Raw genomic sequence first — 16811 nt, 5'->3', positions numbered from 1 at the left:
CACATGACATAAAACGTATTACAGATTATAGCAAGGATATGACAGGTGTCAGATGTCAAATGACAGTTGACAGGTAATAGATAAAAATAAGCAGATCGGACAGCATTGTAAAATTGAGTTTTGCAACTTTTATACAGGGGTTAACGTTGCTTTAAACCAATTTTGAAGGGTCCAACATAAAGATATGTACACAATATGTATATTGTATAATATACATATGTAATATATGTATATTGTATACAATATGTTAAGAAACAATTTAAGTCAAAAATTGATTAATGACAATGAAAATTGTTTTTAGCTATTCTTACAAAGCTTTAATAACCTAGGAATGTTCTCGAATACTAAGAATGAACTCATTTAAGTTTAGGTGAGAAACGTACACGTATTCAGGATTTGCATAATTCCATAAAAAGCAATGTTGTTTTTTATTCTTAATATTACATTAAAATATCTGTTACAATAAGACTAAATCTACTTAAGTCAATGTTATTAATACTTTGTTAATTGAGACTACATATTAAAAGTTTATTATTTAATAAAAGATATAATTTAAATTTTGGAGAACTTTTGCAAGAATTGAACTTGAAATTTATTAAAATGCTATAAAAATATTATTTATAATTAAATATTTTAAATCATGTTTTTCTTGCTGTAATTTGCATACTTTTGTATTGACAATTGTGCATTCCATGTACATATCTCGATTTCGACTAAATCAATAACTTAGGACATCAACAGTTTTGCCTTTTGTCCAACATTAAATTATTGCATCATCTCCATTTTTATACCAAAAAATAAAGAATATACTCGATTTTTCTTGTTTATAAAAAATTATACTCTTTGATTTTTATAATGAACCCCAAAAGTAAAATTGAAAGCATAAATTATAATGCACGCACATATTCATACCAACAAATACATACAACCTAATTTTATAAACCGTTTTCTGTTTTGAGTTCAAGAATTAAATGCAGTTTAATAATTGCTAACCTACTTAATTCTCCCTCTCCAATAAGATTCTTGAAATTTGTAGAAATAAAACCGTATATGCAACACAAAATACCCACAAAAAATTAAAAATAGAACACAATTTTGTTCTTTAGCATTCCAGACGTTCACATTGCTGTTGTGAGTTGTTGTTCCAAATTTCTGATGAAAATTTCATTTCGTGTTACGTGACAATTACAATGTAGAAAAATTACTTCTGGAAACTCTCCAATAAATGTCCTTGCGCACACAGTCAAACATATTTTAATTTTTTTTTTCGTTTTTTTTTTTACCTTTTGTTTTGATACAGTTTTTGTTTTTGTATTTGTTTATGTTTTCCTCTTGTTTACTATTGAAAATACGACGTAGTTTTTTGTTACAAAAAGAGGAAAATAACTGAAAAATCGAATTCGGTTTGAAAAAAAAAACAGAAAAAAGGAAAAAGGTTTTTTTATATGAATGAAATTTCTGCCAGGGATAAAAATGTGCTGTATAAGATACATACATCCTAACATTATGTTTTGTATAGACATAATTTATATAAACGTTTATACACTTATGTATAACGTAAATATGTATTTTATAATGGTAGTATGTATGTATACACTTATGCATACATACATATTCATATAAAGTCCTTATAGTTGTAAAATCTTCATTTTATTTCAATTCTTTTTTTAATATCATACGAAAATAAATAAAATAATGAAACGTACAGATAGAATCCTTAAAGCCAAAATTACAGTGTTATCCTAAAATAATTTTTCCAATAAACCCAAAATAAATTTGAATTCTGTTTGTATGCACATTCCATCGGCATTCAAGCTTGGATGTAGGATTTGGAGTTAAGCAAAGCAAGGAATTAAAAAGAAGCGAATAATACAAAAATTAGAAAGAAATTAAAACTGTTCTTATAATAAAAAAAAATCAAAATAAAAAAATAATCAAACTTGACAGATCAGACAAAAATTTTCAGCAAGTTAATGAATAAAATCAAACAATGAAATTGAGATCAAAATTAGAAATTTTTTTTATTAAATTTTTCTTTTTCAGTTGAAATTTTGATTATGGAAACCTAAAACTATACAAGATGAAAGCTATCGAAGTTATCATATGTCCAATCAAACAAGTAGAACACTTGTCCAATCACACAAGTTACAACATGTCCAATCATACAATAAGGCGACATGTCCAATAATGCAAGTAAATGGTAATTTAATTTGAAGTTCCCTTTGAATCATTTCCATGAGAAAGTACATACATATTTGAAATATTCGGTTATTATCGATGTTTGAAATATTTCGGTTATATTTGACTTCTGACCAGTGTTGCCAAATCGCGGGAAATTTCTCATTTTAAGAGAATTTTGAAGGCTTGAAGGGAAAAAGACCATAAATCGTTAAAAATTCTATTGAAATTAAAATCCATTAGTGAACGAAAAAAAAAATTAAGCCTTCGAATTATAAAATTCAATGACTTCAAAGATCCCACCCTAGCCTTTATAAATCTAATTGTAATTAATACTGTACTAATACAATTCTGAAGTCCGATTTTAGGACACGGATACTCCAAAAAACTATTGTCTTATAATTGGTATAAATTCTCACAGTTTATCTTTAAATATAACTGGTCATAAATTCTTGTTTGGTACTATTTCGAATTACAGAAATGACATTGAAAATGAAAATTTGATGAACCTAACAATTTACTCTAGTGAGTCAAAATGTAAATGTAGTCGTAAAATAAAAAAAAAAAATAAATAAATTGTTATTATTTTTTGCCTATATTCTTTTATTTTTCTCATACATATTGTCATACATACATACATTTTTTTTATTAATAGTTATTTCTGAGTAGTGTAACTTTTTTCTAATAATAGCATACGTACAAGTGTACATAACGTAACACTGTATATAGAATAGTAGCTATAGCAATTATACAATATGTACATTGTATAATTGTAACAATGCCTCTATGTACATCACGCGATTTAATAATATTGTAACGTGCCGAGTGGTTTTGGTATTATGGAGTGTATGATATAATAAATTTTACATATAAAGAATGATGTAAATAGATATGTAAAAAGTATATAATATAGAAATTATTCTATATAAAGAGGATAGAATGTTAAGCAAAAAATACTTGGTTCTTTCTAGAGAGTGATACGACAATGAAAGGAAAGTATGTACCAAAGTATATTTAATATTTATGTATATGTATATTATGTAATATATTTAGACACATGTTATATGTATGTATATGTTCATAAATTATTATATTTTTTCATTTAATATTTTTGTTCGTATATTTTTTCCATATATATTCTTTTGCGTTGTTTTTAGATGTTTTGTAGTTTGTTTTGTTGTTCTTGCTATAAAAATAAATTTTCTATATTTTACCAATTTAAGTAGAATTTTTTTTCATATGTATACAATATAGATAATAAGTATATATCTCTATATATTTATGTATATTATTTCTTTTTCGTTTTTTGGAGGATTTTTATTTTATGTACGCTACTGGCAGGCTGATTAATTTTTAGAATTTTAGTCTGCGAAATGTAGGGTGTATGCACAGATGGATAAAGTGGAATTGTCGCGAATAAATACTCAATTTTTTATTATATTTAAAATTAATATTTATCATTTTTATTTTTTATTGTTATATATTTTCTATATAAAACTCTTCCGTAAAAGCAATAATAATAATTATTATAGTAAAATAAAAAATTGTTGTAAAAGTTATTCGATGCAAAAAATGCAAATAATTATTTTGAAAATTTTATCTTAGTAAGGAAAAGTAAAAAATTTCCACTTTAATTTCAAATTCAATTTTTGTGTCAATGTTGCATACAAATGGGCGACGAATTATAGACGTATTGTTGGGAGAAAATCAATAATTAAAATCGAAAGTAAAAAGAAAAAGTAAAATTTCTTATTCTATTTTGTTTTTATTTTCCCTTTATTAAAGTTTTACAATTAAAATTTTACAATTACAACATTTAAATTAAATAAAGCGAAATAAATGTGCGTCAAATAAAAATCCTTTTTCAATTTAATCGGAATTTAAAAAAAATAATTTTTTTTTAAATTTTATTAATATTTGAACTCGTAAAATTTTAAAAAGGCAATTGAAAATATAATAAGTAAAATATCAAATAAGAGAAATGAAATTAAATTTACAATCAAATGGAGGTGAGTATTTTTTTATATTTCATAAATCAATTTGTATTAACAATATCTTTATGTACGTACTTACCTAGAGTACGTACCTATAGTAGTAACAATTTATGTGTGTTAAAATACTATTATGAAATATTTTATTTATTTGTGGCGTCCTCCATTAAAATCTGTTCACAAAATTCTACTTAATAGTTTTTCTTAACTGAATTTATAGTACTACTTATTGATTTTTTAAAGATCTCCTCGAAAATTTGTAATGAATTAAAATTTTTATTTTCCAATATAAGAATAGTGTATACAAAATACGTAATTTTTCTATAAAAAAAAAAATTTAAAGCGTATATAATTTTACTCACACACATACATATGTTAATAATATTGTGAACTAGACCTTGACCCTTAAGAAATCAGAAATAACAACAAAAGAAAAAAAAAAATGATGCAATTCAAAAAAAGTAAAATTAATTAATTTCAATACATGTAAAGAATAAAATAAATAAATTTATATTACATCAATTTTAATATTAAAAAATAAAATAAAAATTTTCCAAATGCAAATGAATCATAAATATTTTTAATATTCTATATCTTATGAACGACATACATACATGCAAATGTATGTATGTATGTATGTAAATAATAAATCTTTGAATATTATTGAATAATTAATGTTAGAATGTTAGTAATTTAAATAAATTTTTCTATAATTTAAAAAATTCCTATTGACATTTATAATTTGATAAAATGCATAAGTTAAAAAAAAATTTATTTTAAATTATTAATTGAAAAAATTTATTACTAAATTAATAAATATGTTTTTTGTTAAAAGCTTTCTTTGACGCTTCTAGATTCTTTTTATTGAGGGTATCTCAAATATCTTGTTTGCTATCTAGTCATCGATCAACTGACCTGACCGCCTTAGAAAACAATATTGATATGTAGTGTAAATTGGTGTATATTGATATTCCAAACGAATATTGAGAAAAAATTAGCAAAGATTTGGACCCAATTCGAAAATCTTAATACTTAGTGGCAAAACATTTAAATCGTATTCAAATTTGCAGTTTTACTTTAAATTTTAAAATCAAGTGTTTTAATAGTTCTTCCGCATAAATGAAGTAAAAACAAATAAAGTTGCGACTAGAATATTAAAAAATTTTTTACAATTATTAGCAATTCAATTAAAATTAATTATTATAAATTTAAGAAAAGTCCTTTATTATTGCAATTGTCACTATGCAAACACGCAACATGTTTGTAATATCTAATTATAATTATTTTTGATATTCTAACATTTAAAATTAATACACTTCAGTTTAATATACTTTAAGTATACTCAAAATTTAATGTCTCAGCTCATGCTTAGATCATCTTCAAACGCTAAAACTTTATTTGTCTTAATTTCATACAATTGAAGTTTCTATATTAACATAAGTATTGTGAATTATTTTATATTTTATTGAATATTAATTAATTCACTTGATTCAGGTTTTTTTTTCTTAAATTTTATACGTATACATGGTCTTCAACGTGACTGCAACATTTTAAAGCATTCGTTTGCTACATACATTGTTTGTATATAAATGTTATATTGCATATAATATTATTTATATTTCTATTATAATTTGGAGCAAAATATGTTAAATTGTATTTGTCAAATTTTGAATTGCTAATTAAAGCCAATTGTATAAACACAAAAATTATATCTTAACTAAAATAAAGAAGTTGTTCGTATGCATATAAAGTGTTAAATGTTTTACTTTCAATAATCAGAAGCATGTTTTGAAACAACAACACTTTTTTTATATTGAGAATGAATAAGAGCAACTATTAAGTTTAAGAGCATGCCTTTTTATCTCACAATATGCTATTCAATTAAGACAAAAATTAAAAAGAAACATACATACATACATATATAATATATAATTTTGCAACTCATTACGCTACTATATGACTAGTAGATTTATGCATCTTAAATTTAAAAGCCCCAACACATTGATAAATGCATACTAAGCAGCATACCGAATTCTGCAAGGAAAAAAAAAAACACTTAATTTTTAATTAATTTTTCATTTGATTTTTTTATTTTTATGTACAAACGTATACACATATTTCCATACACATTTTACATTAGTATATAAAAGTACATGTGTACTTATACTTCTTAAATTATTATTTTTAAATATCCGAAAATACATACTACGATATACATTCAACTTTAATTCCTTTCTCCACATAAATTCATTATACTTATAAACGAGTATAGGAACATAATGTATGTACTAAAAAAATTAAAATTATTATGCATGTTTATATGTATGTTATGTATCTCTACTTCATTATCTTTAAACATCGTAAGAAAATATAAACCGCCTAACTAGTTCGTTAGCATAAAACTGGTGAAAAACAACATAAAAAAATATCAGTATAAACGTACATACAAATGCAAAATAAAGCAGGAAAAAAAAAACTAAACCTGGGGTGGAATCAAACCGGCCGGCATAACTACGCAGCAATTTTTTTCTTTTAAATTATGTTCTTTATAAATTATTGTTGTGGTTGTTCAGCACCTTAGATAACGCAAATTTTATGCGTTTTGTGTTAATATTATTAAAACTAAAAAAAAATTAATAACAAAGAGACTACATACATATGTACATATAATGTAAATATGAGCATATATTACTTACACTGCAAAAATGTAGTTGAAAGGGGGGTGAGATGATTTGAATTATTAAACCAAAAATTTTAGTAAGTGGATATAAGATGAGTATTTACTATTTAATAACTTCTTTATTAGAGGTTTTCATAAACGCAATGCAGCAAAACAATATCGTAATACACACATATGCAATATATTTTTGATAACTTTATAAAAACAAAGGGTGCAGCTCTACTCATAACAATAGGTTTCCCTATACTGTTGATAAGGTAAAAATCTTTCACAAGAAAATTAATTCGCAACATTTCGTTATGAACATTAAGAACAACCCTTGTATGTATTGTTCTTACGGAAACTTCTATTGTTTCGAAGGTACAGTAAAATTAAGGTACATTATCTATACTTGCACACAATGAAATTTTTGAAGACACTACTCAGTAATTAACGACACTTATTTCATCTCTAATGCGTCTTACGTGTTCAAATAGGGATCTTTCCAATAAAATACATTCATACATACATTTATAGATATATTTATACATAATAAAATAACTGACATGATATTATAATTATTTTAGACCATTTCTCCTTTTAGATACATATGTAGGGGCGTTAATTATTCATCAATTTTTATCAAATGAAATTTTTTTTTTGTGTTGCATTTGATTAGTTGAATATTTTAATCAAACTAAAAATTGTTTTCATCTCCTATGTTAGTATTTTGTATTGAACAAAAAAAGAAGATAAAAAGAATAAAAAAACTCTGCAGATATTTTTTTTTCTTGATTCTATACGATTTTTTACGCAGTTAACAAAAAATTTCAAATACTTTAGTCAACTATACATAAAATACTTAGATATAAGAATCTAAAGAAATATAAATATGTATGTATGTATGTGCATAATCGTATATAAATCCTTGTTTACGATATGTACATACATACTTATATTTATACAAATGTACGTACATACATACATTTTTATAATAATGCAAGAACACATTATGCATATTAATTTTATATTACAATTTCAAAAATACATACATATGTATATACTTACATAATATGTACTATATTTATATATTATGTATGTACATTCGTATATACATACATTCATTTTTGCTTCTATATCTACGATTTAAATACAAAAATTGTTTGCGAAATGAAAAAAAAAATGCTTAAAATTAATTTTGTTCTTCAATTTAAGAGCACACTTAAAATTAATTTTGTTTGCAAATATGTATAATGTGCATATATATGTACATATATATATATATATATATATATGAATATATATCTAATGTATGTTCATTATAAACTAGCCAACGAAGCAATTACAAACTAAAGTGAATTTTGGAGATTCTGGTACAAACAGTTAATTTAAACTACAGTTTGAGTATTCAAACAATACAACAACAATAGGCACGTTACTACAACGTACGTCACAGCAACAATTACCGGTGGTAATACGCTTGCGGACAACAATACCAAATTATCATAATGAATATTTCAATTTTGTAATTAAAATCAATTTTTAATATTCGAAGCTGAAAAAAAAATACTAATTAATTTTTATTTCAGTTTCATTTTTAATTTTATACGGAATATGTACGTTTCGCAAATACTAATGACTGTAATCTTATAATTACCACTAAATTTTAATAACGCTAAAAATTTGAGAATCACTGTTTTCCCTATTTTTAAATATTTTTCTTGAAACGCAAAATATCATTTGTTGTGCTTTTGGTTTACTGGGTTTGTTTTTAATTTGTTTTGTTTTGAAGATTCAATTTTGAATTCGCCGTAACACACAAACACCACGATTATTTACATATCATATTCCTTCACACATATGCATATTACAAAACACATCTATGTGTAATTCTATAATAATTTATATTTTTGAATAAACAAAATTTAGTCGATTCGAGTGAATGTGTGTTAAGGCACACACACACTTGTTTATTGTAACATTGCTTAAAATTGTTTTAATATAAGTAGGTAAATAATATTGTACATAATATACACATTTATATTGAACTAAATTTAGGTTTACTTACGTTCGTACCGGTTTCATTGAAAATTAAATTTATCAATTTATAGCTGAATAAACTGAACTTCAGCAATTCATTTTATTTCAGTTTTATTCATATACACACATACAAATATAATACACTTTACTATGTTGCTTTTGATAACTATTCACAAAACTATGTTGCTTTTGATAACTATTCATAGTTGGTCACTTTTATGTAAGTATGTAGTTAGGTACATAAGCTGATTTCAGGTATTATATTACTAAATTCAATCATAAATTTTAGGAGTTGAAAATTTCTTTTAAATTTTGTGTCTACTCTAAATTATTGAACATATTATTAAATATAATTATGTATGCTGTAAACACAACCCGTTTTTGTTGCAGTATTGCACAAAGTTTTAATTTACGAAGGTTCTGTCTGAGAATTTTCAGCATAATTATTAATCTGCTTTACCTAAAATATTTTTATAATTTTTTTTCATTCAAATATTTTTTCATTCAGCTCGTATACAAGTTAATATTTTTCAAAGTTTCTAAAATTTTATATTTCTTTTTTATGTAGCCAATGTATATGAAGATAAACGTTTATATAAATATGGAACGTACATATGTATATTAATTTATAAAAAAAAATTATTTAATGTAGTAACCCTTCGGTGCACGTTGACTATATATACGTGCCCAAACCTTTATACAGTTATTTTTTTTTCTAAAATTTTATTACATTCCTTTCAAAATTAAAGTAATCATGGTAAAAGTATGTATGTATCGTAATTTTTGTAAATGACGTAAACATATTCACGTATATCAAGGTATTACTGTATTTATATTATTTTTCGCCGTATATAAAATGGCAGTTTACTTAACTTTGTTTTGTTTATTTTCTATGCTTATTTTTTATTTCTCATTCTCTGTATTTTCTGAACTACTCATGCAAACATATGTATTTAGATAGATTGAAGTATATACTATATAAGATTCATATTGACAATCCTATATACATTTATACCGTTTATTGTGTGTAAAATAAAAAAAATATTATACTAAAATTAATATAAAAGTTTATTGTAAATAATGTATAATATTATTAAAGCAATAAACATAAAAAAAACTAATGAAATATGTATGTATATGATATATACCATGTTATATACATCCATGAAAATCACATCTTTAGGTGAAATGTTTATGTGTTTGTGCTTATGTACTTGAAAAATGGAAAGAGGAAAGAAAATTAAAGAATAAGAATTTCAGAAGATTTTTTTTTTAGAAATCAATAAAAATTGAAATTTTGAAATTTCAGTCGGAATTTCAACATCGAGTGGTTCGTACGGCAAATAATGGAGCGGTAGCTAAGTTAATCAAGAAAAAAAAATTTTTTTTTTTTTTAATAAAAAAAATTTCAACTCGAGGAGAAAAAAATTAATTTTATAATTTTCTGTTTTATTTTTTTTTTGTTTCCAATTTAATAATTAATTCTTAAAAAAGTTTTTTATTTTTAAAAAGAAAAAATTAAGTGATCAATCTACTTTTTTTTTCTCAAACTTTTGTTAAAATAATGTGTAGAATTATTGGAAAAATATTTGCTGTCTATTAAAGAATATTTATTTTTTCTGAAATTTTTTATATAAGAAAATCTTTTACACGTTATCAATAATAATAATTTCAAACTTTTTTATAAGAAATTTTCAATGTTCAATGAAATTATAAAAATAAATAGAAAAAAAAGTATTTTTTTATACTAAAAGAATTTTATAATTGAAATTTTCATTTTAAATATAACACAAAAAAAAATCTCATTGTAAGAAAAAAAGAAAAATCTAGTTGTTATAAAAAAAATTAAAAAAGTTACAACAAAGCCAATTTTATTCAACAAGAACAAATTTTTATGAAACAACTGTATTAAAAATATATAAGGGATAGAAAGGAAAGTAACAAGTAAGGCAACTAAATAGCAAGGTACCTACATATTTATACATAAATATGCATACATTACATTATGTAGTTAATTTAGGTTAAGGGTAAAGGTGAAAAATAAAATTTCCTAAAACACTAAATAATAAGGGAACAATTTAATAATAATTGTGAAAATTTCTAAATTTTTTTTGGAAATTTTTATGACAATTTAAATTGAATACTTAACTCAATGTGTCATTAAATTTTGTGAAACTATAAATTTGAGAGTAATTTGAATATTTAACATAGAAACATACAAATAGGTGCTTATATACATGCATATGTACATACATCCCTTCATAGTTCATCTGAAAGAACTTTCATTTTCGGAAAGTGTTTGTTAAAATTTTCAATTTTAATTAATATAAATTCTTGAAACGCAAAAATTTTCATATAAAAAATTAAATTTACAATAAAAAAAATTGTAAAACTACTAAATATATATATGTACATACATAATGCATACAAACGTATGAGAATTTATTAATTTAAAAAAATATATACCATTTACAAATGTATATATTTACAAATGTATATAAATATATAAAATAAATATTACAAAGGTATATATAAAGCAAGTACCTATATGTGTTTGTTATGTGTGGTTTGAAAACAAAAACAAAGTCATATGAAAAATCATGCCATATTTATTTACTAATACAAAAATAAAAACCAACTATTTGGGCAACTTTTTCGGTTTTTTCTTTCTTCTATTTTTGTTTTCGTTTTTACACATTATACATACAGATCTGCTTATATGTATATTAATGTATATACCTTTATATTTTGTATTCAATTTTTAAAATTCTCTGTTGACAAAAATTTTACATTTGCATTCAATTAATATGCTTACATTCGTGTATATATATATATACATATATATAGTTATATACAAATATTAAATTAGAAATTATTGTAACATTCATATATTTACATAAATAATAAGTATTTTGTATAATAATTGTGTATGAAATTTTCATTAAATAAATTTTGGGGATTTTTTGAGATTAAATAAATTTTGGAACAACTTGACTAATATTTAATTTTAAAATATAAAATCTGATAAAATCCTTTGTTTTTTAATTTTACTAATTTTTTATGTGTTTTTATTGTTTTTTTTTTTAATTACATACAACTATTGCACAACACATCAAAATTCAACATAAAATGAATAACAGCAACATTAATATCTGAAATAAGAATAAAACACAATAAAAACAAGAACAATAATATTTAATAATTTGAATAAGAAAGAAAGAAAGGAAAACTAAGCCGTTCAGCAACAAAATAAAAAGAAAATAAGAAAGAAAGAAAAGAAAAACAAAAGCCTGCAACAAAGTATAGTCTACAAAAACAAAGCCATATTTTATGAACATTTAGGATTTTTAACTTTGTTTTATTGTTTTCTCATTTACGCACACATCTATACATATACAGCTATATAGTTCTCGAAAGAAATTCTCTTTTTTGTTCGTACTTTTTAAATTTTTTTAAATCTGTTATAAATTTTGTTATTCATTATCATCAGCATCGTTATCAAAATCAATAATACATACAACATAAAAAAAAAAACATCAATACGAACAAAATAGAAAGAAAAACAAACAAAGTAATAACAAAATGGTAGAAAGAATAACAGAAGAGAATACAGCTGACGCAAATTCAGGTAAGAAAAAAATATAAAATTCAAATATATGTATATACCTATTTGGTATTATTTACATATATAATTTTGTTCACAATACAATTAAACAAGTTAATATTCAAACATAATTTATATTTAAAATCTATAAACTTACAAGTTACAGTATATAGGTATATAACATGTGATTTTTTTTTGTTTTTATTTTTGAAATATTGCACTAGATATTTATTTATTATTAACTGAAAAGATTTTGTGTATATGAAATTTAATAACCCTCAGGAATTGCTTCTTAAGAAAATTTAATATTGTGTGCTCCAAGTATTGAGAAAAAGTAGTCAAAAAATAAAAAAATAGCACTCTTCTGTTAATGTCAAGTATGTGTCAATTACGATCATATCAAAATACAGTATATAATAAAATTAAATAAAATCGCTTGCAGTAGAAAAATAGTTGGGTGCCAAAATTTCAAATTTTCTTCAATTCACAAGATTAAATCATTGAGTTGCATAAAGATTTTTACATATTTTTATCTGAATATCGAAAATATCACTTAAATTTCAAATAAATAATATACTTAGGAAAATTTCAACTGCTTAATTACTTGTTTGAATAACTTGTTTGAAGGCAAGCAACTAATATATCGAACTCTGGTTTCATAAAAAACTTTATTGAAAAATTTTCGAATTTATTCACAAATCAATATTAAGTATTTTTGAATTTGTAATTGGAAACTGGTCAAATTTAAATATTGTGTATTGTTTAATATTCAATTAAGAACATTAGATTATCACTTGATTATTACAGTTTATGTCAAGAACCAAAATATTACTTAATACAATTTTTTAACATGAATTTATTTTACTCAAAATTTCATGGGCTAAATGTGGAAATCGTAAAATATTACTGAATTTGAGACTAAATGCAAATTTGGCGATAGCTGAAAGTCTAATCGTAGAATAAATTTAAATTTTAGTACTCAAGTATTTCAATTTTCATTTTGCACCCTGAAAAATTTTGTACTCCAGTAAAAATTTAATTCATACTTCCATATTTTCTTAAGTTTACGAGCTAGTCAATCATTTAACAAGCTAATAAGTTACATACGTTTGAATGTTATACATATTCCTCAATATTTATAGTTTTGTGTTCCATACCGGCAAATTTGTATATTATAAGTAATTTTTCTGTGTATACATGTGTTGATACGGATTTTGCTTTTAATTGCTAGTATAATATGAAATATTACACCCAAAGATATGCTTATGTATAAATTTTATTTATGTACAATAACTGTACTATGTGTAACAATTATACATTTTCATTTTTGTGATATAATCGACGTTTACGTTGTTTACTATGTAAATTTGTACATTAATAATTTTTATAATATTATATACACATTAGTAAATATGTTAAAAGCATGCGTTAAATTTTACATACATATAAAAAAGTACGTTTGCCATACATAAATAGTAGAAGAAAATATAAAATTAATACATTAAGTATTTCATGCCACATGGTGCTTAAAATTTTTTCTAGTAAATTATAATTTGAAAAAAAAAAAAACCGTTGTGATATGCTCACACAAGTTTTCTCATCTATAAAATTTGCGCCTTTAAATTTTAATACTAAAATATGTAGTTTATAAATTTTCATTTCGTAAATTCATTTATTTAATTAATATTTACAATATTTAATTAAAAAAATTGTAAAAATGAAAAAAATGTGACAACTTTACAGATATACTCATACCCCACCTGTGGATAGTGGCATATAAAATTTTCTTATACTACTTTAGTAGAATTTTTAGAAATGACTACATTATACGAATGATATGCATACATTTATCTTATATGTAGTATATGCTTATTTACGCACTTCTAATTTCACATATTAAGGCTTGGTACTTATACGAAGTTACTTAAAGCTATGAATTAAAAATTACTTGGAGCACGCAAAATGAATGTGTGATAAAAGTTAATTTTAATTGAACTTAATGTAACCGTGTATGTTTGTTTATGATGCGATGAATGTGTACATAAATACGTGCTAAAATTTATATACAAAGTTAATTTTAATAACTTACAATTTTTTAGGTTATGTTTCATATTAAAGCAATTCAAATTTTGTATGTATGTATGTATATGTACAACGTTGGGTATCAAATATTAAATATGTATAACACAACCATATTAAAACAAAATGATTAATAGTAACTTTAAATAGAAATTTTGTAAGATTTATAAATATTTTTTTTCTTTTATATTTTTATCATAAAAAAATTCGCTCTACTTTTATATTGTGATATATTTTGAGTATTTAATAAAAAACAAACTTATACTCCTATAGAGTTTCAGTCATAGTTTTAATTATAAAATCTTATAAAATATTAAAAAATTAAATCTTATATTTAATTAAATAAAAATTTTAATTAAATGCATCATTGAATTTAAGTGACAAATTAACTGTTCTATTACTGACATACTACAAAAATAAATATTTAGGGTTCACAGTGATTTAAACTGAATTTCATATAAATTTCATGAATTTTTCAGGTAAAATTTTCAGATTTTCATTAACAGCATTTAGAAAAGTTATAAATTTATACTCGTATTAGGATATTTCTTGAGTTGTTTTGAAAATAATGTTCTTATGAGAGTTTACTTACATTCCATGTGTTGTTAATTTGTGACTTACTTTTATTTTTCTAATTTAGAAATTCACCTATAATAATTAAGTATATTAAATATTGAATTTAAAGCTTTAATTTTAATATTGAAAAATAACTCAATAAATAAGATTATTCTACAATTTTATATTCAATATAAAAAGTATCAGTCCGAAGACTGATAAGATGAAGATGAAATTTTTATTTTAAACAGAGAATAAAATTATAACATTAATTTAAAAAAAAACTAAAATATTGAAATTGAATATACAAACATGAATTTAGTTACACAATTTCAATATATTTATTTTAAAACAATTAAATTTACAATTAATTTAAAAATTATTATAATAAATGCACGTTTAATTATTAATTTGTAATAAATATAGTATTGTTTGTTTTTAATAATTAAGTAAGCAGCTACTAGTAATAAGCAATATTCTTAATAAGGTATAATTAATTAATTACACAATAATTAAATATTACGTTAGGATTTTAAAAGTTTTACGATAATTTTTAGTATTTTGAAATAAATTTAAAATGAAATTAATTAATAACCTTAGGTATTGCATTTTATCAACTTGTATAATTTCAATACATATTGTTTTCCCACGTAATAATTCTTTTCTAATATAACGATTGTATGTTAAATAAGCTAAGAAGTTTAAAATTATTTTAAATAAGAAGGAAAAAGGCAATTTTCGTAACAATCAAAAATTTCATAATTAAATTGTTATATATTAATATTAAAAAGACGACAGTTGTATAGAACTATAATTTTATTGTATATCCGAATTCAAATTAACTTCATGTAAATTTGTAATTACTTTTATTACTTGTGTAATTAAATGTAATTAAATTTTTAATATTAAATTGTTCCAAAAACGAATTTTGTCCGTTTACGTAAAAGTAATTTAAGATTTAAGTATGATGCATATATTGCATATATTTTTAATATATTCAACAGCATTCGTTTAATTACGTAATACACATAGCAATAGGCACTTAGGTGCTTACATATTTTTGATGTCAAATTAAAATTTCAATCGTAAAAATGATGTTAGATTAGGTTAGATTAGATTGACGTTACTACCGTAAGGTACACATAAGCCGAATATGTTCGTTCTAAATTAAGAAAATCCTTGACCCTCACTAGAATCATTCCACGCTTCTTCAAAACTGGTTAAAATCTTTGGTACTTATTTGCATTTGCCAGACTCATAGTCCTTGAAAAGGAATATGTCCCAAGGTATCTCAACCTGATATAATATTACTTATGAAAGTAAGTAATTTTTATAAAAGAAAAATAATCAGTAAAATTAAAAAATAAGTAAAAGAAATGAAATAATAAGCAAGCAACACATGTTCTTATTTCCTGTTAATGTATTTTTAATTAATTAATATGAATTGAAGATTTTCATTGAAATCACAAACGTACATATACCTATATTTATACATTAATTTTTTAACTTACAGGAACAACTGAGTACGTATTTATTTACATATTTTATCCTGTAAGTAATATAAAAATTATAGAGTGGAAATTGAAAATAATCACACAAGTAAAAATAATTAAGTTTCCTTCAATTAACTCATTTAAACACACACACTCTTAAATTCACAATAATGAATATTTAATAATTAAATATTGGAAAGAATTTTCATTTG

At 22.7% G+C, this 16811-nt stretch overlaps 1 protein-coding gene across 5 annotated transcripts in view; it reads left to right on the top strand.

Annotated features, from left to right (window-relative positions):
- The first annotated feature begins 3559 nt into the window (after nt 1–3559).
- Nucleotides 3560–16811, top strand: part of LOC129605802 (probable myosin light chain kinase DDB_G0284661) — a 70905-nt gene continuing 57653 nt past the window's right edge. The window contains exons 1-2 of one of the 5 annotated variants that reach the window (XM_055515755.1): nt 3560–4187; nt 12009–12496. In XM_055515755.1, coding sequence (XP_055371730.1) covers nt 12451–12496 — 46 coding nt within the window. In that variant the 5' untranslated portion in view covers nt 3560–4187; nt 12009–12450. Of the gene's footprint in view, nt 4188–10185; nt 10834–12008; nt 12497–16811 lie in introns of those variants that run through there. The other 4 variants (XM_055515754.1, XM_055515753.1, XM_055515756.1 and 1 more) reach the window with 4 other exon arrangements.

The sequence above is a fragment of the Condylostylus longicornis genome, unplaced genomic scaffold (genome assembly GCF_029603195.1).
Source record: "Condylostylus longicornis isolate FDR11 unplaced genomic scaffold, ASM2960319v2 ptg000014l, whole genome shotgun sequence".
Taxonomy (NCBI): domain Eukaryota; kingdom Metazoa; phylum Arthropoda; class Insecta; order Diptera; family Dolichopodidae; genus Condylostylus; species Condylostylus longicornis.
Note: the sequence above shows the minus strand (reverse complement) of the source record. Positions and strands in the feature narration are given on the sequence as shown.